Raw genomic sequence first — 25,510 nt, 5'->3', positions numbered from 1 at the left:
GCCAAGCAGCGTACGTTACCGAGCCCAGAGCAAAAGGGTGGAGAAAGGAGCCGTACCTGAGAAAACTTACTGCAACTTCACGGAGGTCTCGTGATGAAACTATGGAGAAGTAACTGATTACGTGAACTGATCAGAAAACAAGCCTAAGTGGTAACGAAAATATACCTTGCATTAAACTGGGCAACACGATTACCAGTTGAACAACAAATAGGTGGATAGAAGATAAAACGTTTGACGCTCTCTGCTTGGTTGCTTCTTTTACTTTGTTCTGCCAGTTTTAACATACAAAAGCCTCCTGGTTTTTCCTATTTGTTTTACTTAATTAGCCATTCCTACAGTAACACAAATCATATTGATTTTTAGAATAATTCTGGCTTCCGTTGCAACACAGCGGACCTAGTTTTCAGAGAAGGAGGCGAGCCGCAGTAATAGCTCCTGTTCGCAGGACTCGAAATTCAGAGGAGGGGGCACAGGTAATCGGAACCTTCATATGATGACTTGAGATCCAAAAAGCCACTTCTTACCATCACGCTCCTTTCTGTTCAGTATGTGTGCACCAAGTAGCTGACTGACAATTTGAGAGACGTGGCAGAAGTCTCTCATTCCCATCCGAGAATTAACTTGTCCCACTAAATCCTGCTGCACCACCACTGCCGTGCTGGAACACAGAAGCTCAATAAACCCACCGTAACAACTGGCTGTGAAAGATTTCATTTTATCACTACCTTTTATCAACAGAAATTACCATTCTAGTATCAATCATGATAACTTAAGCCTATCTTTTTTTGAAGCTATATGAAGATTGACAACATGTGTCTGTGTATGTGGGGAAAGTCTTTTCCTTTTTTTAAAAATAACTCTACCTAATTTCTCCGACTTGAAGAGGCCCCATTAAGGGCTAGAAGATGCTCAAGTGCCTAAACTGCTAAGCTACTGCATTAGTGTAAGTTGCACATCATAAAAATTAATTTGTGTCTTTGTAAAAAGCTGACTTCTGCATTTTGGTTCACAAACGCTGAAAATACTTTGTTCAATTTCTTTTTTAACAAAATGCTTAGAAGGTCCTGCTACTGATATGCCATATTTGTTCATAATTGAGAACTAGAAGAAATGCAGACCAAAACTTGTAACTTTTGCCTTTCAAATAACATATTGCATTTACAGCTGTGTTTTGGTCTAAATCTCACTTGTAATAAAGTATCATTCAACCCACCACAAACCAGTTATTTTTTCCTTTTGACAGGAATATTTGTTAATGTTACTGGAAATGCATACGAAAAAATGCTCAGTAATATGGATCACCAAGAATAACAGCTACCAAGAATAAAAGCTAAAGCTTTAAGTTATCGATTTGCAGGTTAAAATGGGAAAGAAAGTCTGCTTCGTTGCTACTAGTATGAATACTGATTGTAATATGGCAAATGACAAGTTGAATAAATGTATATGAACATTTTTGTCTTTATTTATATATTGTTACTGGTTTTATGAAAGAGCAGCTGAATCCAAAATACTTCCGTAACTCTACGTACACACTCATTTGATAATAATTCAGACTCTCCTGATATTTTTAAAACCTCTGGGATGAGATGTCAGTAAGGAGAGTAAAATGGCATTTGAACTGGTACATTTGATGCTTTGGGGGCCACGCTTAAACAGAAAGAGAAATAAACCAAAAAAATAGCTTTATTTTTTAAACCCAGAGAGTGTGAGAGGGTGAGTGCAATATAGGTGTCCCAGGCAAGCATTACAGGTGCTGTGGGTAGCGGGTTCGTGTGACTTTGACAACCTACTCCCGTGAACGGCACCATCCAAGTCCTGCACGTTATTCTGAAAAACGCAGCAGGACGGGCACCCCCTCCTTATCACACACCTACCGCCACTTGCTTCAATCTGCATCAGCCAAAAAGTAGGAGTGTTTGTCATTCTGTTGCTATCACAGAGGAGGTTAGGCAATTTGACAGTTTTTAGTTGACAGTGTAAACTAAAAGTCGTCTTTTGTACTTTTCTAAGTGACAAAGGTTGTACCTTTTCCGTCATACACCTCCTGAGGGGCACGGCAGACATCGTCTGAATCTTCAGGCTTTCAGATGCTTACCTGCCACCGTCCCTTCCTCAAATCAAACAAAAATTTTGTTTTGTCTCAAAAAATGATCATTTACAAAGATCTCTGATAAGCTTCTACAGGAAAAGTTGGCGACAAAACTGGACACAGTTTGATTGTCCTACAATTCTCACACTTCCGATAGCCTACCAGTGCAGTAAGAGCCTTGCTATTTAGGTTCTTATTAAAGGGTCAGAACCGTAAGCTTAAAACATTTCTTCTGCATGTGAAACTGAGCATCATAAAGCCATTAGCAGAAAGTGATTTCAAGATGTCACCCATTGTACTGAAATTCTCATCTGGCAGGTGACGGCTTTCAGAATCACCTACATACTGGGTCTGTATAAAGAGATGCTCATGTTCCCCAATTTTGTATTTGTGATTCTTTGGTAAAGATGCCAACTCCTGATACTTCTTATGACACATTTGGATACGGATGCCAATTGCATTTTTCTACACTTGGATGAAGTTTTCCAGGATCATTCTGGGGAAAGCAATTTTGACCCAAGAATCGAATGCTGAAAGCCACAGAAGTAAGAGACCGTGCACATCAGCACAACGCAGTAATTACTTAGCTATTTTCTTGTTTTCTTTTTACGTGATTTGGCAGGATATTATTCTAAACCTGTGGAGTTCAGGAAATAGCATGTACTCTATTCCATGCCATAAATAACTGAAAACAAACCAACAGGAACGATGACAATTTTAAATCCTTAAACAAAACCCATGAAGGAGAATTTCAAGTTAATTCTCAGGAACTAAACATGGACATAAGTATCACAGAAAAGCCTAATACCTGTGGGTATTAGGATCCATAAGTGGAACTTATCACTTTCCCATCAGATGCTTGTTTTAAAAAAAGGAAATAATTCACTGCATTCGTTTCACTGGTTTGTCCAGAGATAGTTAGGCAATGTGCAACTCATCAACCCGAAGCAGCATTAGACACCCCATTTGTAGCTGACAAGTATGCAGCTGACTGTCATACTTGCTATCATACGACTTTGTATTCCTAATACGTGTCCCTCCAACACACAGCAAAGCTCCATCACCTACCAGCTACTTCCACAACACGATGGATTTTCACAATATATAGCAAACATATACGTTTGCAAATTACCAACAGCTATTCAAAAAGAATATCCTCAGAGTACTGAAAACGTATCGTAAATTTACAACTCCAAGCTGCTCATTTAATGTATAAGTGAATTTGGTTTTCCCCTCAAGAGAAGTTAATGCTTATTTCGATTCATAAGGATAGTTAGTTTATAAACCAGATTGGTAAGATCTGGCCTTGTGCTTAAGGCTCTGTGCAACTCTACAACAAATATACTTTAATAAAAAAAAAAATCTAAAAAATTCTACACTAATTTCAATGGAAGCATTAAAGAGGAGGGGTAATAAATACATAAAAATGTCTATTCACAGAAAAGAAAAAGGCATTTTTCCAGAAAGCATACTTATAGAAATCCAAAATAAAAAACTTGGGGTAAAGGCTTAGCTTACCCATCTATAATATGGCACTACAAGGATCTTTGTAAATATTTCTGTTCTTTTTCCATTTCTGAAAGATCTCTTGACAACAGTGAAAACAGTTCTTGGCCTTTTCTTTCCCAACAGGCTATATCCATAAAAACCTGACTTGTATTCTAATTCACTGAATGATTTATGCTGCATCAGAAGACAATGAATTTGGGGGCAGCTTAACAAACACTCCACGTCTACAAGCCCACAGCACTGGGATTTTGATCTTCTTTGAAATTTTCCCTCTAATATGAAATCATTCTAACTTAATAAATTACATAATTACAAGAACTAAATTATCCATTACAACTTAAGAGACCCAGCCCATTACACTGAATTATCAAATTAAATTTATGATGAACCATTCATTGGAGCTGTGAAATTAAGTCTCCCCCTCAAAATTCCTACAAATAGCAAAAATGATCTGTTGCTTTTGTTGTTCTCCAAATCAAGTGCTAAAACATAGAGAAAATATAAAGAATTCAAACTGGAATTCTTTCCCAATGTCAAATCTTTGCATTACCATCTGCTTCCCGAGGGGGTGGTGGGGGAGATACACACAAAATATCCTTTCGTTTCAGCATTCTTGAAACACAGACTAAAAAGAACTCAGTCTTCATTATACTGTCATATGGAGGTAACAGTGAAAATACATCATGCAATTTTCATGTCTTCAGATTAAAAAGACCTTGTACAACACTTTTACCTTCTTTTGAAAGTCATGCATTTGAAATTAACTTTTTCTTAATAGGTACTTCTAGACCATAGGGAGTCTTTGAAATATTCCCAATGCAACTCCAGAATTCATTACATTAAAGATATTTTTCCTTATTAATAGGAGAATAAATTACATGATGAATGCTGCCATTCTTAAAAGAAAAGCAGAAAAAAAATCAAGCACTGCAATTTCCTTATTTCCAGCTTCTGAAACACTTACATCTACATTATAGAACCTTACTCATACGTACTTTCCATACTTAACACAGAGACAATGGTTTTCTTCACATCACTGCAGAAGTGTTTCAGTACAAGAGATGAGTGTGTTGTTAGTCACTTTTACAATGCATACAATAATGCTTAATATTGTAAAAAATAGGAAAATCAATAATTAAAAAGAATGAAGTCCATATTCTAAAAGCACTAGGTAAAAAAGCAGTTATGTTGTATAATAAAAAAATTAGCAAACTGTTTTCTAATTACATATTACCCGATTACCATGTTTGTTATTTATTTTCCATGGCAAAGATAAGGAGATATTGGGGATAATACTGAATTACTGATTTAAGACAAAAGTCGCAATTTTTAAGTGCTATGACATGAGCCACTTAAATGCACTAAAGTAGTATTAAATCACATTATTTAGATCAGTTTTTTAAATTATATGTCTTAATTGCTGAAAAACTGTAGTTCATAAAGTTATCCCTCAGCTTTAAAGTAATTCATGTGTTTTGCATTTTTGATCATTTAGAAATGACAGACTTAATTAAATTACCTCTGGTATTCCCAGTTTTCTACATGCATCCAGAAAGTTTTCCACATTTCTCCTGCATTTGGCCATACTAAGTTTAGGCTGTAAAACCAAGAAAAAATAGCTTGTTACAAAAGAAGTCAAAATCATTAATTCAGTCAATTCACCTACTGCATTATTTTTGTACTGACGCACCATTTCCATATTTCTCCTGAAAACAATGCATAAAACTCTGCTCCACTTTTTTTTCTACTACTCTAAAAATGTCAAGCCTACAAATACAATCTGAGTACATAAGTTGTGGATGCCATTTGCTTTTCCTTATGAAAGTCACCAGCACATTTAGATCTCTACTTATTCACGTCCAGCTTGTGAGGTTCTAAAACCTGCCTCTTAGGACGATTTGTGATAGACGACATTGATTTTCTGGACAGCAAGTAAACTGATGAAGGATTCCAACACACAGAACAGACTTAACTGTTATTAACAGGCTCTTACTTTTAAAAGTTTTTATGTACTCACAAATGTATAGTAACTATACACAATTTTAATTGTCTCTGAAGAAGAAATTTCCTAATTCAGGACTATTCACCAAATACTGACAGAAATACCATGTTACTAAAAAAAAACCAAAATCAACTCACTATTTTACTTTCTCAATTCAAGATGTGAAACAATGGTAATTCCTGAATATCCACTTAAACCAAGAATTCACTATAGCAGCAGGGACTTCAAAGAACTAATTTTCTAGGCTAAAGTAATTTGAAGGCTGTTTTAAGCAAGAGAACATCATCAATATGAAGTTGAAACAAAATAAAAATGGATTTAAAATGTTTTCTTTGTTAGAGAAAACACCAGAAGATTTTTGTCTTAAAAAACCCTCCAAAAACCCCCAACACCACCACCAGCACTCCTCCACAAAAAAACAGCAACAAAACTTAAATTTTTGCTCCAGAAATTCAAGTTTGCATACTTTGACAATGTCATATTTTTACCAAAGACAGAAGTAATTTAAAATCGAGCAACAGCGAAAGAAACTCCACTAGACCACCTGAGAAAGTGTCTTAACAAATGCCTTCTTGGACATTCTTATAGATTGCCTCTGAAATCCACACGCTATTCTCAGAACTGACTATCAGGCTGTAGATGGCAAATTTTTACCAACATGTACATTTAAAAAAAAAAAAAAAAAAAATGAAAAAAAGTGGGAGGCAGACAGTCTGAAAACATACAAAACCTCTTCAGAACCAGACTGGTATCAAAAATCTGGAACAACGATCTGCCCAAGCAAAAGACGTCAAATAAACAGAGAAAACACTAAGAAAATTACATTTCAAGAAATGCACACCCACACAGAATACATTGATTTTATGTCCTGAAATCTTCAGGTCCTTAGGTTTGGGAAGCCAATATTAAATCCTATTCCATTCTGTCTGCAGGTAAAAGGAACAATTTGTACATTTAACCCAATAGGAAGAATATGCTAATAAGTGCTGTAAGTGCTTTAGTAACGTGACATCTGCTAAGCCAGACATTGCTAAAGTTAACCTGAGATTTTTTTCAATCAACAAACAAGGGGCTAATTTTCCTTTAAAAAGGGTCTCCTAGAACAAAATCTTGTAATCATAGAATTTCATACTGTACTGAACAAAAAGGCCATTATAAAAAAATCTGACCTGTTGCTAGATCAGAGAGGCAGGATAATTTTACTCAGTTATAGATGTGTGTGTATATAAATATACATAAAATATATTAAAAAAATGAACATTTGAATTTTTTAATAATGTAAATGTTGCCCCTAACAGCAAAGAACGTTCATTGAACAGCAACCTGTTCTATGTAACCAAATACCATTTGGCAATAAACCAGTAATTTTTCCAACAATCCTCCCCCTCACCCCAATGTAACAAGAAACACCCAACTTACTACTGCTGGTGAAGGTACATGAATACTTCCTACCGACCGAGGACGAACGTGATTTACTAAATGGCAGAGAACTACACCATCCATCAGAGCAGACCCCAAGTCTTCAGGCAAACAAATCTTTAGTCTTGTTTCAATGTTCTGCAAATGAAGAACACATGCACACTTTAATATAGAAATGGATGAAGGCAGGGGGGAAGGGAACATATATGCTCATCTTCTCCTATGCTGTAAGACACATAGCCAGTTTTGGAGTTTTGGTTTACCAAGAAACTCACTTCCTTTATCTAACTAATTCTTTAAAAACTGAAAACCAACCTCCTTCACCCTATGTTGGTCACTAAATTACGTAAACTCCTTTAAAAGAAGTCGACACTTCAAATGCTGCTGTCTTAATATGCATTTATTTTTATATATACATATAAAACCACATATGCATGCAGTTAGCCATGTGATTGCTCTACATGCAGCAGTCTTCTATTTATCCATCCCAAATTTTCTTTATCATCAGTACTTTGAATCAGAACTACATTGTGTTAATCACTGTACAAGCAGAGAGTAAAGGCAATCTTTCCCTTGTAGCCTAAAAATTACTTACAAAGCATTAAAGTGATCAGACAGGTAGGGCAAGGCGAAACATTCAGATTTAAAAGAGAATTTTTTGATACTTGTTAATTAAAACTGAAGTCTCACTGAAAAGAATTTGAGATTGCAAAATAAAATACTTTGAATATATTTGAGAATTTTCCAGAAAAAAACAACCTACAATAAGTTTGTCACATATAATGAGTTTCTTAAATTGCGCTCCCATCTTGAAAACATTCCAACAGTACATTGAGATAACTCTTAGTTTAACTCTCAGAGACAATTACTTCCATTGTCTTAAAATAGGTATTTCTTATTCCTAGCTGAACCTCCTTGATGTCATTACTCTCTATTAATACATTACCTCAACCTAAGCTGGGTGTTTTAGATGAAAATAGATTATTCTCTTTAGAATTAAAGGAGAGTGTAGATCGGAAGGGATTTCTGAAGGTCGCCTGGTCTAACAAATTTGAAGTGAGATCCGAGCCTTGGTTAGTTCAGTTCTGGATATCTGCAAGGAAGGAGATCCCACAACATCTCCAGGCAACCTCGTTCAGTGTTTCACCACCCGTCTTATAAAGAATTTTCTCCTTATGGCTACTTGAAATTTCCGTCTCTGCAGTTTTTCCCACTACGTCTCGTTCTTTCGCTGTGCATCTTTGAAAAGCCTGACTTTATCTTCTCTGTGACCACCCTTCAGGCCGCGGAGGACAGTCCTATGATATTCTCAGCACTCTCTTCTCCAAGCTAAAGAAATCCAGCTCTTGGCTTCTTCCTCACACATACGTTGTTTGGGTGCCCTCACCATGAAGTAGCCTCCACTGAACTCACTCTGGGTTTTCATTATATTTTCCCAGTTTTTTCTTTTACTGGACACACTACTCGAGTACCCACACGTATGGTCTCCCAAGTGCCAAATGGGGAGTGCATCACGTGCACTAATACAACGTTTCGTTTTCACCTTGGATTAATTCATAACTTAGATAACATTTTTGTTGTCATGCATGCACAGAAAGAGTACATTTTGAGACTTTCTTTCCAAATCTGTTGCAAACAGGTTTGTATAAATTAAGAAATTAAAAATTCCTTCAGAACACTAATTTGCCTGTTGGGAGACTATTCAGTATAGATCAGGGTGCGTTTTTTTTTTTATAAGCAGAGCACACCTACAACACTACTTCAATGCTATTTCCTTTTGGAGTTCATAGTTTGAGACTAGATTTAATTAAAAATGAAGACTTCAAGAAGTGGATTAATTCTCCTTCAATTTTGTTACCATGGAAGAACTGCTCTCTTTTTTAAAAATAATCCACGCTATAGTAGCGGACAATTTGTTCCACTTAGCATGACAAAACTACTGAATGTTTACCCTTTGAGTGACAAAAATCAACCAGTATTTCTTGCTAGGCTCTACTGCTAAAGCGTAAGTGGCAAATCACTCTGGAGGTGACAACTGTCTGAAGTGACTGTGTATGTCTACAAAATCAAATGGAGGAAAAATATTTATGTGTCTGAAGGAAAAACGTTTATGAAATGGAAAAAATTCTGTAAAAACACCCGATTCTAAAGAAAAGGGGGGAATGTGTAGAAGAAACACCAATGTTCTCACAACAAGCAGCTCGGGTGAAGCGGTTGAGCTAAAAGTAACTGTGCATTTAGATTTCTAAGCAAGGAACCCGAGTACTGTAACAGTTGTTCCTCCTTGTTTAGCGCCCAACTTGTTTAAGGCTGCAGGTTCTGTGGAGTCCCACTAAATTCTAACACGCCATGAAACAATTCAAAAGCAAAATATCCCAGCGTAAACTTTATTAATTTGAAAAATCTCACTTCCAAACAGGGCCAATCTTCTCGCTTCTGTCACCGCTCCTTAACTCGTAATCAAACTTCTCACAAGAGACAACAGAACTTTCATTTCAGGACACAATGCTTCAGGGTGAGGGCAAAGGATAGTGCATGGAGCTGAAGGTCAATAACACATTAAACCAGTATTACTGGTAACACCTAACAGTAATATAGTGTAAAGAGAACCTTATTAAGTCTCCACGATCCTGCCTGACATGGTGAACAACCTTGTTCTACTTTTCACTATAAGGATTAACTGAACTAATGCACAAGGCAAGAACATTGAGGACATTATTTTTAGGAACAATTACTTGGGGACTTGCTACATACTTGTGGTAACTCTTAAAAGAAACGTAAGAAACTGCATTGATGCTGCTGACTAGACTATGGTCAGAAGAACTACATCCTAGTGCAGTTTATTCCTGCTACTTCCGTATTCTTCTCCATTATCAATAAGTCTGTCTCATCCGATTCCTGCATCTCGTCCCTTTGGCATCATCCAAGTTTAGAATTGGTAATATGCTACACTGAACCTTCAACAAGATCTGTTCTGTTGAAAAATTCAGCAAGACAAAGTAAGATTAATCCAGACTTAAAACAGGTGAGGGCCTGAGGTAAGAGAATGAAAATCTGAAAGTCCTCATAGCTCTACATTAAACAACCCGCCTTTTAAAGACTGTTTGGTAAGGGGAAAAAAAGTGAAGCCTTTTGCTTTAAAATTAAATAATACAAGACATGTTACTTAAAATAAATGAATAATTTTGGAATTAGTCATTCCATGAAGCTAATGACATAAGAACAAATAATCTTGTAATTCCATTGCGATATCAAAGTCACCTACCACACTTTCAGGATTTGCACTGCGTTTAGGAGTGCAACAATACCATCTCTTCTGTGGGTAACACATCACTGGAGACCTTGACAGGTTCAGGGTCACAACACTCCTCGTGGCAAAGGTTGTCTTTTTTTTTTTGACACAAATAGGTGTCACACAAACAGTGCTACCTAGGTATTAGCTGTGTAACACAGGCCCTACGCGACCACATGCAGCAATTTTTGCATCAGGCTCTAGCTTCTGTATTCAAGACAATATATCAGGAAACCAACTTGTACGTTCAGATTTTCAAGTGATGAAATATTCATTACCTTTCTAAGAAAGCTGTTTCAAGCGTTAGTTATGTGCTTTAAAAAAACGTTTCTAACTTTAGCTTTTACTAATAGATTTCATTATGCCTTTTACTTGCTAGGTTGAAGAATTCTCCAGCTGTTCGAAAATAGTTTCTACACCTCTCTATCTCTTAAGTGATCACTTCATCCTTTCTGATGAAATTACTTAAATTGAGAAATCATTATTTCCAACAGTGCAAGGCATGCTGTTTAATTTTATGTCATTCAGGTAACTCCCACTATTATTTCCCATTTTTACAAAACCTGTCCTGAAGTACACACATCTGGCCGTGATAAAGCACTTCAGGAATAATCTCATCAATGTAATTTGCAGAAGTAATATTGCCTCATTTAACCTTTTTAGTATTCTCCTACTTAGACAACTTTCCCAAAGAAAAATTTAAAAATGCATTCCATTAGCACAAATTAATTCTACCAACACTCACATACCTCACGTAGCTGTTCCACAAGCTCTCTCTCTTCTCTCATCTGCTCCATTTTCCTTCGAATTGTAAATTGTGGGTCTATTGATTCCAAATTTCTTTGTGGTCTTAAGAACACTATGATTTTAAAAAAGACAGATTTTAGTTTAAAAACTAACACCTTGATTTCTTAATTTCTAAATGAAGCAAAATCCTTAGGCACTGCCTCCAGCAAAAACTGTTAGACAACTTCTCTGTACTCAGGAGGACAGAAAAATCTGACCTTGGATTACAATCATAAATGGCTATTTTTTGGAAATTGCTCTGAACGACATCCTGCGCCATCAATGGAGGGGATGATTTTTCAACCAAATCCTAATCTCAACAGGCAAGTTTTGTCAGATGATTAAGCAGCGGCACTGTCCCTTAGAGATTCTGGTCTGTACAAAACTTTGCATCTAACATGGAAGGAAACCCCTCTTACTCTTTTAAGTAGAACCGTCTCCTACAAGATACTGAATTGTGTAACAAGCTGCGACAAGCATCTTCCTACACATGACAAACTGCTTACTAGATAAGGTTATATTAAAAGAAGAAAAACCACCCACCAAACAAAGACTGATGTAGGCAGACTTGGCCATTCAGTAAGTCTGCCTACATAAAAAAGTCATATCGCAAATGTAGCACTGCACAAACTCTTTGCCGTACTCCTTCCCACCGATCCTGCCGAGGGTTTCACTTTGCCCACGTATAGTTCCTTCAAATAATTACATGAAATCTCTGCACGCACACACCTCTACACTTCCTTTCTTTGTGATCAATGACCGTTTTGAATGGTTCAGCAGAACAAGAAGATGTACGCTCAAAATGCAACTGTCACCTGTTTGCCACTCAAATTATAGGACAACTTGATTATTACGGAAAATTATACTGCTTAAAAGAAAGAAGTGGTTTGTATTATTACTTTCCCACCTCTCTCCTGAATGCAACATGAAACCCTAAGTACCAATTAATGGGGTGGGAAGTACAAAGCCTAGAAACGTCCGTTTTTACCTACAGCTACTGCTCCGTCTCAGTTTTGTTAATTTAAGGCCATTAAAGAGAGAGAGGATAATTTCTGGGTCAATAAGTAACAGGATAGAAGAGAGGAGCCTTTTATTTGCTAAAAGGCACATCAGAAAATTAGAAGCGTATGAATTGCCAATAGCACCTACCTGAGGAGTAAAAAAAGATGAATTACACTTGACTGTAGGAAAGGTACACATAGGTGTAATCACAGTAATTCTAACGTTCCATTAAAAATTGTGGCACATCAGTCATTTTATTTAGGTTGTGATTTGGGCAGTAGGCTGAATTTTAAAAATCAGTCCTCAAAATATCTAAGAAAATAAAACATTGGACCCTCGGTAAAAGGAAATTTCATCTACATTCTGACCAGAAGTAAACTGTTAACGAAGCCCCTAAATCAGTTCAGGGTCAACATACAAAATTGCACCCTCCAACATCTAAGGCTCAGATAAACAAGACAAAGTTTCTGCACAAGAAATACTTTGAAATCTCAGACAAGTCTAGTCCCCAGGAATCTCACCTAGCTGTACGCAGGTTGGTTAAGTAACAAAATTAATGATCTAAGCTACCTCTCCAGCCAAAGGGACAGACAGACACCACCTATGGCAGTTCAGCCAACAAGCAGCAGTTCTTTCCCTTATTTACTGAAAAAGGACCTTAAGGCAAAAAACTCCTTGCATATCCTTAGGCTACTTATGTGAGGAATCAAGATAGAATAAACTATGGCCAGTTCCCAGACTTGCTTCCTTCCGCTACTTGACTCACACAGTCGTAGTTTTAACTTTTCACAGGCAACTGAAATTTGCTACACTGCTGTTAAATCAGTAATTTCGGGAAATGCCACATTAAAGGCTGTTTGTTTAAACAAAGCTGCTTTTAAATATAACACCTAAATATTACAGTTTTATGTTAGTAAACTCTGTCCTTTTTAATGTTGTCAGAAATCCCCCAGGCAGAGCGTCCCGTAGAGGACGTGCAGGACGGAGAACCGCAGCCAGCGGCTGTAGCTCCGTTCCCTTCTCCAGGTGGGCTACACAGGTTCACCCGTGTCACCGCGCAGAAGGTTCTACACGCACACAGCATAAATAAAACCATCCGCTATGCTCACTTCCCACACGTAACGTCAGAGTAGCAGAGCCATGCCTTCAGATAATTCATATAATAAATTCATATAATAAATTCATATAATAAATCGTATAGTTTAGGACAGCAACAACAAGAAAGAAAAAAAACAACTCCCAAGTTTTCAAAGTGCAGAAATCTTACCCAGGACTTCTATTAAAGTCCAGAATTGTACTGAATTAAAATTTCTGCCTTAGCAACTCTGTACAATTTATTGGAGACTGCTCCTAAATTTTTAGAAGGTGAGATAATCTCCTATCACATTTATTAAAAAACAGTAGTTGCAATTTCTAAGATTTTAATTTTAGAAATAGTTCATTGTATAACTCTAATGAATTATTTTTGCCGCTTCTCACAGATGAAATGCCTACATAAAACCATGCTTGAAGAGTAATACCATATCGAAATGGTATTTAAATGCCACTGTAGCTTTACTGGCAGCAGCAACATTTCAAACTATTCTCTACGAAAGCATTAGTTCATATTTATGTTCAATCTTGCAAGTGTCCGAGTAGTATTATGGACTTTGTTCAGTTTGGCCACAGCTCTCTTTGTTTAGGCCTGTGCCAAGTCATTATGAATGTCCCAAGACCTACTTCCTTCCAATTTCAGACTACAAACATCTGTTAATGAAAAGGAAATGTCAGCATTACTTATTCAATTCCATTCATGAATGAGACCTACATTCCACCAGGAGGAAAAAGGAAAACTAATCTCAAGGCAGTAGGAAACTACAATTAAAAGTTTCTAAACGAAAGAAAGTAAGTTTAGTTGATAAAAACCAAAACAACCTGCACACATTCAAAAGCATTAGTTATAAAAGCTTCAATTAGATACTGAATTTAAAGAAAAATGTTCTAATACAGGATGTTTGGGCAGTCCTGAGTATTGCTTGCTTCTCTGCATTACATATGTTTTTCAGCAAGGGGAGCCCATACCTCACAGAGATGAAGGTCTAACTTTGACTCCTTCCAAGAGCCAGTTTCTGGGTTTTGAACCCATGCTCAACCAAGGTTATTATGCAAAGCTTGTTCCAGTAATTTTTTTAAAAAGTATTTTTTACAAGTTTCAACAAGTTAAATGGGTAACAGTTAATAACACAATATGTATTCGACATACCATAGTCAAGGACAAACTTCTTTGTGAAAATTTTCATTTGTGTACAGAGTTACTGAGTTACAATGCACATAAGTGCACTACTTACAGCACACCAAGGAATTTAGTATCCCGAGTACTTCATTTGACAACATTATCCTTCAGGTAAACCACAAAATGATTTAACCTGACTCTAAAAATAATAGACTGGACTAAGATGAAGTCAGGCTAAATGTTTATAGTTAGATTTCTCTTTGATTGATTTATCCAGTCCCAAATGAAGTAAAGCGAAGTTATTACAGAGTCATTTGCTAAACCAAAGCCTCCACAATGGTATGCGCACTGGTCTTGGGAGACCTGTCTGTTCCAAGCCTTATAACCTCCCAAAATTTTCCAGACTTCACCTCTTCTATTACTTTTGCCAGACGGTTACATTATAGATGATATGTATTAAGATACTACACTGACGCATGGCATTTCCATATCAAAGGCTACACCTATAGTAGCAAGCTACACGATGCGCTGGCCTGCACACATCCAGCCCGCTAACATTGCTGCTCCCTGGCACAGTTTTGGTCTGTGCAAACCCATCTCTCTTCTACGCAATGTCTTGGTATAGCTCGAGGGATAGCACAGGCGAAGGACATTCCCCAAAGGCAGCTTAAATGCAGCCATCCTGGTTTTGGACAGTAAGAGTGCTTTGGCGTGGATTTGAATCATGCTGTGCCGACTAACCTCAGGGCCAGAGAACGGTCTCTGGTCCATTTTACTTCCTACCAGAGGAAGATAACACCTTAAATAACAGACTTAGACCCAGATAACAGACTCTAAACAGAAAGGCAACAGTCCTGGTTAAATAAATAAATAAATAAATAAATATAGTTGTAAAAGCAGTTTTCTGTTGTAACAGCCCAAGGTATTAAACACTGATATTTGCATTTGGCTTAAGATTTGAATGACATGAGACATCTATCTGTTCCAAATGCAGAAGCACACACTAGTCTATACTGCTCATTTCATTTAGAAGAGTAAAACAGTAACAAGTCTAGATTAACAAAGATCAAATTCTGCACTGCTAGAAGTACCTCTAGCTTCCCTTTTCTCTGTCAGAATATTCATCGGCGAAACATCAAGTTAGTTTCATACAATCACGAACTAAATTCAGTTTTTCAACTTACCATTACCACAATTCTTATATTCCATAAACGTTTCCTTTATTGAGCGGATTCCTTACATATGCTGTCTTCTACGGTTTTACAATCAAGAACAGCGAGTATTATCAAGTAATGAACTGAAGGTAAGCATTCTAAACTAAATGTTGGCATTTATCATTCAAGATTTGTGGTCTTAGTTTCAATCTGATACTTCTGACGGCTTCATTGCCTTCCTAACACCTAAACACCCTTCTAATTTAGAGCAACTGGAAGAACAGCAGACCTACTTTAAAAAAATATATCTGCCTATCAAATATTTATAAATGGTTCAATTGTCTAGGTTCCATTTCTTCCGTCTGACATTTCACTACTAATGCAGTAGATGGTTCTGATAGCCCAGGCACAGCCAGCTTTGTATATTAGTACCAAGACTCAATGTACTATGACAATAATGCCCTGGAGAAAAACAAAGCAAAAGAAGCAGTAACAACATTCACTAATGTGCCTGGCCTTCACTATGCACAGAGAAGTTTGACAGCTCTACTAACAGCTTCTTTTGGACAGAAATCACTATTTTTGCTTAGCTGGTTGTTTCAGCTTTGTTTCTTCATGGATTCCTCTTCTAATTAAGTTAGCTACGCACCTGCATCAATAACTGCAGATGGGAGCAGGATATTTTTATTAACAGTCAGTATCTACCAAAAAAATAATAAATGAAAAAATGCGGAAAAGACAGTAGCAAAATTATTTGCTGTTTGAGTACAACTTTTACAAACCCTTGAAAGTAAATCAAATAAATAAACCGATATTGGAAATAGTTCTTGGAGTGGCTATCATAGGAAAAGTTGTTTTGCCAGACCTGTAAACAATGACACTCTTCACTCATTTACTTTTGATACCGCTACATATTCTCCAGTAAAATTAACATGCATCCTCTGAGGTATTTAGTCTTATAAACATCCCCTCAAGAGTACTGTCCCTTATCCTCAGCCACGTGAGGCATTTGCCATCTATTCAGGTTTCGGAAAACACAACATTAAGGAAGTTATATATGGAACACCTACCATTGTCACTGTCTCCTTCAGATGGGATACTGTAGCTAAAGTTGTCCCATGTTTGTGCCTGTGTAAGTGTGTGGAAGGAGATAGGAGGAAGGCTGAGGGATGGGTCTGCCGGAGGGGAGTGATAGCCAGTCCAACCACGGTGGTATAAGGACCAGCGGGGGGATATAAGGGGGCAGCAGCATTTCATTTATGGCATTAGGATTGTATGGTAATGACGAAGATGTAATTCATAGGTGATTAATACAAAATGTATAATTTTGGAGAAAAGAATGAAAGATGGTGCAGAATAAAAAGAATGAAAAGTTATATGTTAGTACTTGCAAATCATACATTTTATGCGCAGTTAAGGCTGTTAAGCTTAGCAAGATCATTGTAACCATAGCACTTCACACAACTTGTTTACAACCAAGTTTTAAGAAAAAGTACCCATAGATTTTACATTAGAGCCTGACAAAAAACTCGACTCTCCGAATCAGAAAGTAAATATATCAGCTGTGAAGTTTCAGCAACGAAAAGTTCAGAGAATAAGAATTTTGGTACTTTTTGTAACCGTGTGATAAGAACACTTCCTCCCCCAAAGACAATCTACACATCCATACGAAAATACTATGACTTTACAACTTCCTAGCTTATTTTGATAAGTAGCAACCGTGTCATCCCTTGGATTCTCTTTCTGTTGAAATATGTTCTGTACATACAGGTAGTACAGATGTTTTCCTTTTGTTTTAATTCACTTAATAGTACATGCAGCACCACTTTTATTTCTCGCTGACTCCCCCAGCAATAAGTCCAAACCTACAATGGCCCCACCACCCCAGGAAAGTTCTGGTCCTCCGCAACTTTTACAGACTTTCCAGGGATGAGAACAGACATGCAACACCTCCAAAGGGTGATCCCGAGTTTGCACCACAAACCTTGGCAAACCTGCACTGTTGACGGTCTTCTAACAAACACAAACTCAGCGATGGGCTCCCTAAAGCATGCAAAATTGCGCATTTCCACAGACGCTGCAAGAGAGTCTGGACACTATTCACCAGGTGACTGTAAAAGCATCTCATGCCTACAGTTCATGAGCACCCGTCAACTCAATACAGAGCTAAACTTGTACAGCAATAAAGTCCCTATTTTCCATCCATTCTGCCTTCTCTCCTTCAACTAGTCATGACAACACCTCTTATTCGTTCCTCAAATCCTTCAATGCACATTTTTATTCCTTCCTCACCACATCTGCTCTGCGAGTCTGTCTCCTGTCTTGACGGTGGCAAGGATTTCTGCCCAAGCTTTCCTCAAACCGCCATTCTCTAGTGTTTCCGAACTGGACACTGACATCCTTAAAGCATGTCCTTCCTGCTTATCTTCAGCACATCATCCATCCTTTCAAAGATTCCCACTGGTTTCCTATTTTCTGACACAGAATTTAAATCTCTCTTTCTCTGCCTTTCACAATGATGCCACTTCTTAATGAGCTTTTCCTGTATCTGATCACAATGTTCCTTACCGCTTCTGCCACAAAAATTACAAACTCGCTCATTTCTTGGTTCCCTACATATATTTCCATGTTTTATCTACTGAATCCCCCACACAAGCAACATTCATGCTCCTCAAACTAAACTGGAGATTATAAACTACCTCTATTCTAAATGCTAAACCATAACCCTAAATCAATTTAAAATTGCTCTGTAGATCAAAAAGCACCTAAACCCATTTAATATTAGAAGAAAGTCCAAGGTAAAGTTTCAGTAAGCACAGAAAGTCCGTATTTTATACCATTCAAAATTAATAATCATAAGGAACCTAATTGCATAGACATTCTCCTTCCCACAATCTGGAATCTGTATTAACATGATAATAATTCAGACAGTGTCGGATAAAACTTCACCTTCAACTTCTCCTCACACCCAACTCTTCAAGAGCTTGCTCTCTTTAGCCATGCCTTTTTCCAAAGCCAGTTTACTGCTTCTGGCTATCAGGACACCAGATCAGCTGAACCTGAGTCAGCACAACCTACACTCTGAGCAGAGTCAAGACCAGGTAACAGAATACAGGTTTATGGCAAACGGTAAACAGACTTTAATTATGCTGGCAATTAGGATTCTCATTATTTTCCAAAGTGCACAGATAACGCAGTAAGGGACGAAAACAAGTGGAAGGAATAAATATCCAGAGATTAGAAAACCAATAACTAGCATTCAAAATGAGGGAAAAATACTGTCAAGTTCTAATGATCGTTACGTGTTCCAACAAATTTAAAAGACACCGAGGCAAGCACGTCTACTAACATCGTGCTTCAAATTCTCTACAGGCTATGAAAAATGAAGACACTGGATTCACAAGTAAGATATGCTAAGTAAACAAGTTGCAAGGGAACAACTTTTCACTTCACAATACAAACTGCTTTGTGATTTTGAGTTTTGGCAGTGCTTCTTTTAGCCTCTGAAAGCACAATTTTGTTGGTTGATATGTTTGTCTGTGTTGCTGTTTACCCTGTTCAGCAGAAATTATGAAACACAGTGATCTCAAAATGGCACAGAACAAAAGCAAAAAAAATTCTTGAGTACTGCAAGATCTGTTAGTAGATGCTCAGGCTTCAAGGTCTGGCATATTAAAGGTATCATGGCAAGACCTTTGTAACACTCAGTTTTGACAATTAGCACCACTCTGAACATTTTAATCAATTCACGAATCAAGCGCAAAGAGTTTAAATTTATTAGCTCTTTTGAGTGATTCCTTTTCAGAGAGCAAAAGTACTTCCCAAGAACAAAACTATGGTTCTAAGAAAACTTGTAATTTTGGGTTCTTTTCAATAGTAATTTTTTAAGGTTTTCAAAATTAATGTGAATTTGAGAAGCCCATACTCTACAAAAGTATTTAAAATACAGGAGGAAATAGCCTTAAAAATTAAAAAAAATCCTCTCTCTTTTTACCTTTTGTGTAAACATCTGACCCTTGAAAAGAATCTGTCAAGTCAAAACACATTCATTACCTTTCGAAACATTTTCTTTGGGTATCATGTCAGCCATCAGATATGAATTTTCCCATTATTTTCCCTAGCTTTAAAAAGAAAGAATAAAAGGACCTTCAGTCCTGAACACATATAAGTATGTACTAACACAGAAATTTAAGCCACTGGGGTTTATCCTCTGGAAGCTCTTCCATTTGTGTGTGTAGTTCAAAAAACTGGAATCCTTACCAGAAGTCTAGAACAGTTTACTTTCACCTTTCCAAGAGACATAAATCATTATGAAACAATAGCGGGGGGGGGGGGTGGGGGTGGGGTGGTGGTGTCAAATAGAAAGCAACATTCATTTAAAATAGATTAAAATAAACACAGTGAAAATACACTCTCAAATTTCAGAAGGCTATGGTTCCATATATTTTCATTGAAAATTTGCCACTATTTTTTCCACAGAGCATGATGTACATATTTTAGATAGAACACTTTAATGTTCTTTTAACCTTGCGCTCAGATTTAAAAGATTTATAGAAGCAAGTAATTCAAATGTAAGCTCTAATGACGTTAAATAGCTAAACTCATTTCCAAAGAGTTTTAAGGTTTCCTCTAAGGCCATGAAGAACTTAAATGAAAAAAAGCTATTAAAATAAACTACAAACTGAGCTGAAAAACTTTCCTGGATCACAGAATTCCTGGACCCCTAGACTAGCTCAGCTCTAGGGCAATAAAGCCATATATAATTAACAAATACAAATTCAGACAGTGATAGGATGGTTCAAACTCACATAAAACTCACACAAAGTTTTAAAGGAAATACAGTGAAAAAATTAGAGGCATGGCAAGCTAGCCAGCTTTAACGGGAAAAACATGCAGAATTCACAAACCTGCCACTATTTTCAGTCATGTACTACTTCTATCTGTAAATTATTCTTATGTGTTAACAAAACAAATTTTAATACTACTTTTACAGTAATTCTAGGGTGGGAACAGGAAAGAAAACAATACCCAGCTTCACTATTCCTTTGCAAGGTTTCATTTTGTTACATTGTGCCACATGGCTAATATACTGTCTTTTTATCTGAAGTTGGACCTAAAGGTTTACTATTGCCAAATTCCCCTGTCTTACCATGGAATAAATTCAAGGTAACATGACTGAAACTGGATGCGATGAGGTGAAAGACTGTGCAGTAATGGCTCTAGCTTGGTGACTGTAGCGTACGACATGGAAAGGAAAATAAATTCAGATTATCAGGTTTTCTGCAACACATAGCTGTGACCAGAAGACACTATAGTATTGGCATACTCAAAGTGATTCAAATATATGAATTTCAATTGGTATAGTGTAGAAAATCAACAGGTTATAACCACCTGACTTTGGTAATCAATGAGGCTACGCACAGCTGCAACGTAGTCAGAGGAAGAACCGTAGGAGTTGTGCCCATCTGGTCTTCCATCGTGCGACTTGGAGGATTTGTTGCAATCCACAGCAATCTGCTCTTCCTAGAAATCCTCTAACAAGATTCAATAGGCTATTTTGCCCTGGCGTATTACAATCATTAAGTATAGGACATCTCGGCGCACTGATATGCCAAGACTTGGAAGCGCACGTTAAACTAACGCTCGAACAAGAAGTCACGGTCTTGCGTTCCCTCCCACAACGCTGCTTCCAGTCCCTGGCAGCAGATTTTACTGGCAGCTCAGCAGAACACAGGATACGTCCCACGAAAGCAGCAACACGGCACGGGCCCGTTTGCCTTCACGCATCTTTCTCCCAACAGTGTTATCGCAATGTTGCCGCTGGACTGTGCAATATTACTTGATGTTTTATTTTTTCCAAATCCTAAAAGGACCCATTGGCTCATCATTTAACCCGTACTTTAAATATATAGAGAAATAACAGCATCTATAAAGAATCAGGAATATACAAGAATAGAGCCAGAATTTGAGTCCAACAAACTAAGAAATGCAGCTGAACAGATCTGTCAAACTGTATGTCATAACTACATGAGAAATTTAAAATATCCTATTCGTGAAACAAGGTTCGTTCAATACCATTTCCTGTGCTTTTTATAACATTTTTTTTGAAAAACAAATCTATGGGTACAATTTCTTAAACACTCAAATATGAAACTGCTGCCATTATTGCCAAGATATTTTGTTATGGAAACTACAAGCTTGTAGTGGTTTACCAGCATTTGATTAAAAGCATTTGTGGTGAATGCAAGAAACCAGAATTATGGTCTTAGGACGTTGAAAAATACTGGAAAACCTACAGTTAGTCTTTAGAGGTGCTGTGTGATCACTTAACAACATTGACTACCTCAGCACAGAGAAGATAAAAACTGAGTTTAATCCTGTAGCTAATCCTGTTTTTAAAGGAAGCTGTTATCCAAGCCCTCAAATACATCCGTATTTTTTTGTTTCATTTTGTTTGTTTGGGGTTTTTTTCTTTTTTTTTTAAATAAACTGCTGCTTGTTAAGAGATTGATGGTTATGCAGATTTAGAGCATTGCAAGTGCATTAAACTCAGCTGCTGGCTGAAGTAAACATCTAATCTTTCTATGATGCTTGATCCTTACACAAGCATAACTACTGAAAGACTCACTGCAATGAGCAATTTTCAGACCAATGCATAAGTGTTTTCCAAACAAGCCTAATTATTCACATACACTATTCAACAAAATCTAAACTGCATACCAATTAAGCAAAACCCGTATTTCAATTAGTATGTCAGCCCAGATGATATATATGTGTGCATATATATAAAATATGTGTATTTATATACATATACACATAGTTTTTAAACATACATACATATTATTGTATAAAACACCTAATTTACTAGTAAGGGATGAAAATTGATCCAGACGTAACATGCCAAATACATACTTGTTACAAATTCAATTTTGATGCAAACCTACAACCTTAAAATGTTAAAATCTTCTTCTAACTGTTGTACAGAAAATGTTTCATCACTGCCTTCTTAAGGGAAAAAAATACAGACATCTATTAATAACACAGATGTAAAAAAAAAGAAAAAAAAAAGAAAAAAAAAGTGCATACAAATCAGTTAATTTTCTTTCCCACGTTACCTGATCGCGGCTTCAGGCCAAAAGGGATCGTGGTGTTTGTAGTAGGAGACACTGTCGGACTTTTATCCTTGTTCTGTGTAATTCAAGAACATAAATCCAAAGTTAAGAGTAACATCCAGAGTATGTTAGCACAACTGACTATATAAAATGCAAAAGTTAACAATACTGTGTGCTACAACAATTCCACCGTAATCCGATCACAATATAGCCTCAAACCTACAACAGTCTCTCTTTGTTATTGCATCCTATTCCTTTGCTGGAAAAAATGAGTTTCTGTCCAAAGACTGCAAGATATTCCCCAAGCTATAAATAAGCTCAATTATTTATTTTCTCCCATGTAATCATTTGTGATTAAAAACATCAAACAAACATTTTTGTGGCACAGTACATTTAGAAAAACAAAGCAAAGGCATTTTTTCCTTAGATACGTTTGTTTCTTTCACAGAATAAATTACCATTCTGCATGGTACTTTCCATGCAACACTGAATTTCTGCCTAAAAGGCAGAAAAAAAGGACACCTCAAAGCAGGATCGTCCTTGAGCCTGAACTAGGCTAACAGTTGCAGGAGGAGGAATGGAGCAGCAGCATACAGAAGGCGAGGTATAATCATCATACCACCACTGGTAACATTGAAAGAGTCCTATAACCAAACTCCATAATGGGAATCCTCTTTAAAAAGTGATTCCTCAGGGAGCCAGGAACTATCGGAGTCCCGTCACCAAGACTGAGGGCAGGTGGCTGGGTGCTCGTGAATTTGCAAGATGCTCATACGCAGTGCAAAGTAGAGGGAGAAGCCCTATTTCTGCACAGAAAATACGAAGGGAAAAAAAATCTCCATAAGGAGCTCCCTGCCGTTTCCCTTTTTGACGTTCTGGTGAGATTTGCACCGTGAAAGCAATAGGATCAATAAAATCAGACTCCTCTCTGAAAACTAATCAAGGACATGACACAACTGTGCAAAAGGAAGTTGCAGTGAAATCAATAGAAACTCTTGTGGAACAAGGAAGAGTCAAAAAAAAGACAATGTGGCAGAACAAACAAAACGTAAAAAAATTAAATGTTTTATACTAAAGCACATAACTCAGAAACAAGCTTATCAGAAAGCATATTTTTATACCCTAGTAAATCCTTAAGACGACAGGAATGAACTACAAGCCAAATAAACCACAGAGCCATTACTGATGAGCTCAGTCGTATTTTCTGTGATATTCAATTACATGTTTCATTCAGTATATAAACCATTCATATAAAACATGTAAGAGACAAACAAATAGCACTAGCATCTTACCTCATTGTGAGAGGTTTGCCCACTTGTATTCCAAACAATTAGATCATTCTGCGTGTTTGGAAAGGAAGAGGGAAAAAAAGAAAAAAAAAAAAAGACCATTTCAGCAACTATATTAGTGATACACCACAACAGGATATTTTACTCATGATAACAGATACACATTAATACTTCATTCTTTTTTTCACTGAAACAATTAATTTTCATGAATAATAAATACTTTTATTGCTAGTTGAACAACATTTTAAAAACTTTGTGGAAATTATTCACACAGATTTGTCATTCATTTTTCAGTTTCAATCCTAAGTGATTATAACTGCATTTATAAGATTTTAATGTTTGTTGGTTCAAATGCAGTATCCAATTTTGTTTCACAGATTTTGTAAACTATCACCAAGAGTTTAATATGCCAACATAGATTATTTTTTTAAATACAGATTTGAAAAGAGAAGTATTCCGTAAGCACGTAATTTTATAATTGCAAGGTAACATACCTACATACCTTTTGTTACCACTTCTGCTACAGTTAAATTAGAAACATGTCAATCACGTTAATAAGTATGAAATACAATCCTTAATCCTGCATCAATCATAGCTTAGTCAGCAGAAACACAGCTGGCAGAAGTAAAAACAAATTATAATTCAATTCAAAATCATTTCCTTAGGGCCTTTTTTTTTTTTTTTTAATCGATTAAAAATGGAAACAAAACCAGAAGACAGCACTTGGAACACTTGGTCCCAACAGTCACAGAGCTTTCCAAAAGTTAGCAAGATGGGAAGGAAGATTAGATACCCATTTTGCTTCATGACCTTTCTTGACTACTTTCCAAGCTGAAAAAAAATTCTTCAGCTTTAGACACCTTTCATGATACCACCTCAACAACTGTATTACCTAGAATAAACAGAAATAAATCTTGTTCATCTGGTCCCAGCCAGTTCTACCTGGGGACTCCCAGGTTTGAGCACTCTTGTGCTCAGGGACCACGTTCTTGGGACAGACCTGCCAGTTACGCCCACACTGCAGGTCTGATCTCACTCTCTGCACTCAAGTCAGTAGTCAGAATTTTGAATTTATGCTAAACGGAATTAATTTAGCAACAGAAGTAGCTACGGAAGTGCTTACTGTACTACACGGAATGTAGCACGATTAAAAACTTGCTCTTGCAAGATGTGTTTTCGTTGCGTGGAACGTGCCTAGTGCGTTCACCTGCATCGCACAGTCCAGATCAGGGCCTCTACAAGTGTTTAGGAAGATTTATTTCTTTTTAATAGGTTCTTAAAAGTGAATCAGCAGTGTCCCTGTTAAACAGTTTGTCAAAATACAGAGACCACACACTGTGATACTGAATTAGCCTCATCTGTTACTCTCAGCAATGTAGTAAGAACTGTTCCAAATGAAGCATAGTAACCCCAACGTACAACAATGTAACAAAAGAGAGGAACCAACTCAATTTTTTTGCATTTGCTATTTCAAAGAAAAAACAAAGACAAAATTATGGCTAACAAAGTCACAAGGATATCACAGGAATATCTGACAGTAATGATTATACATAAGAATACTTGAAAAGCATCAAGATAAACCAGGTTCAATCTATGTCTGGAAAAGATTAAGATACCACATTAAGGTACTACCAGTATAGACAG

At 36.8% G+C, this 25,510-nt stretch overlaps 1 protein-coding gene across 10 annotated transcripts in view; it reads right to left on the bottom strand.

The window, feature by feature from the left end:
- The window catches only part of LRCH1 (leucine rich repeats and calponin homology domain containing 1), a 124,618-nt gene that overhangs the window by 14,518 nt on the left and 84,590 nt on the right, over positions 1-25,510 (bottom strand). For 7 of the 10 annotated variants that reach the window (XR_007507912.1, XR_007507915.1, XR_007507913.1 and 4 more), the window contains 6 exons: positions 23,870-23,917; positions 22,581-22,653; positions 16,536-16,640; positions 11,061-11,170; positions 7,020-7,157; positions 5,118-5,195 (listed from right to left, as the gene is read on the bottom strand). Coding sequence is in view for 4 of the 10 variants with exons in the window: in XM_049815716.1 (XP_049671673.1) it covers positions 5,118-5,195; positions 7,020-7,157; positions 11,061-11,170; positions 16,536-16,640; positions 22,581-22,653; positions 23,870-23,917 (552 nt within the window). In the remaining 6 variants the exon portion in view is untranslated. Of the gene's footprint in view, positions 1-5,117; positions 5,196-7,019; positions 7,158-11,060; positions 11,171-16,535; positions 16,641-20,572; positions 20,697-22,580; positions 22,654-23,869; positions 23,918-25,510 lie in introns of those variants that run through there. The other 3 variants (XR_007507914.1, XM_049815719.1, XM_049815720.1) reach the window with 2 other exon arrangements.

This window comes from Accipiter gentilis, chromosome 13 (assembly GCF_929443795.1).
Source record: "Accipiter gentilis chromosome 13, bAccGen1.1, whole genome shotgun sequence".
Classification (NCBI taxonomy): domain Eukaryota; kingdom Metazoa; phylum Chordata; class Aves; order Accipitriformes; family Accipitridae; genus Astur; species Astur gentilis.
The sequence above is the reverse complement of the archived record's forward strand: the minus strand, read 5'-3'. Positions and strand labels throughout refer to the sequence as shown.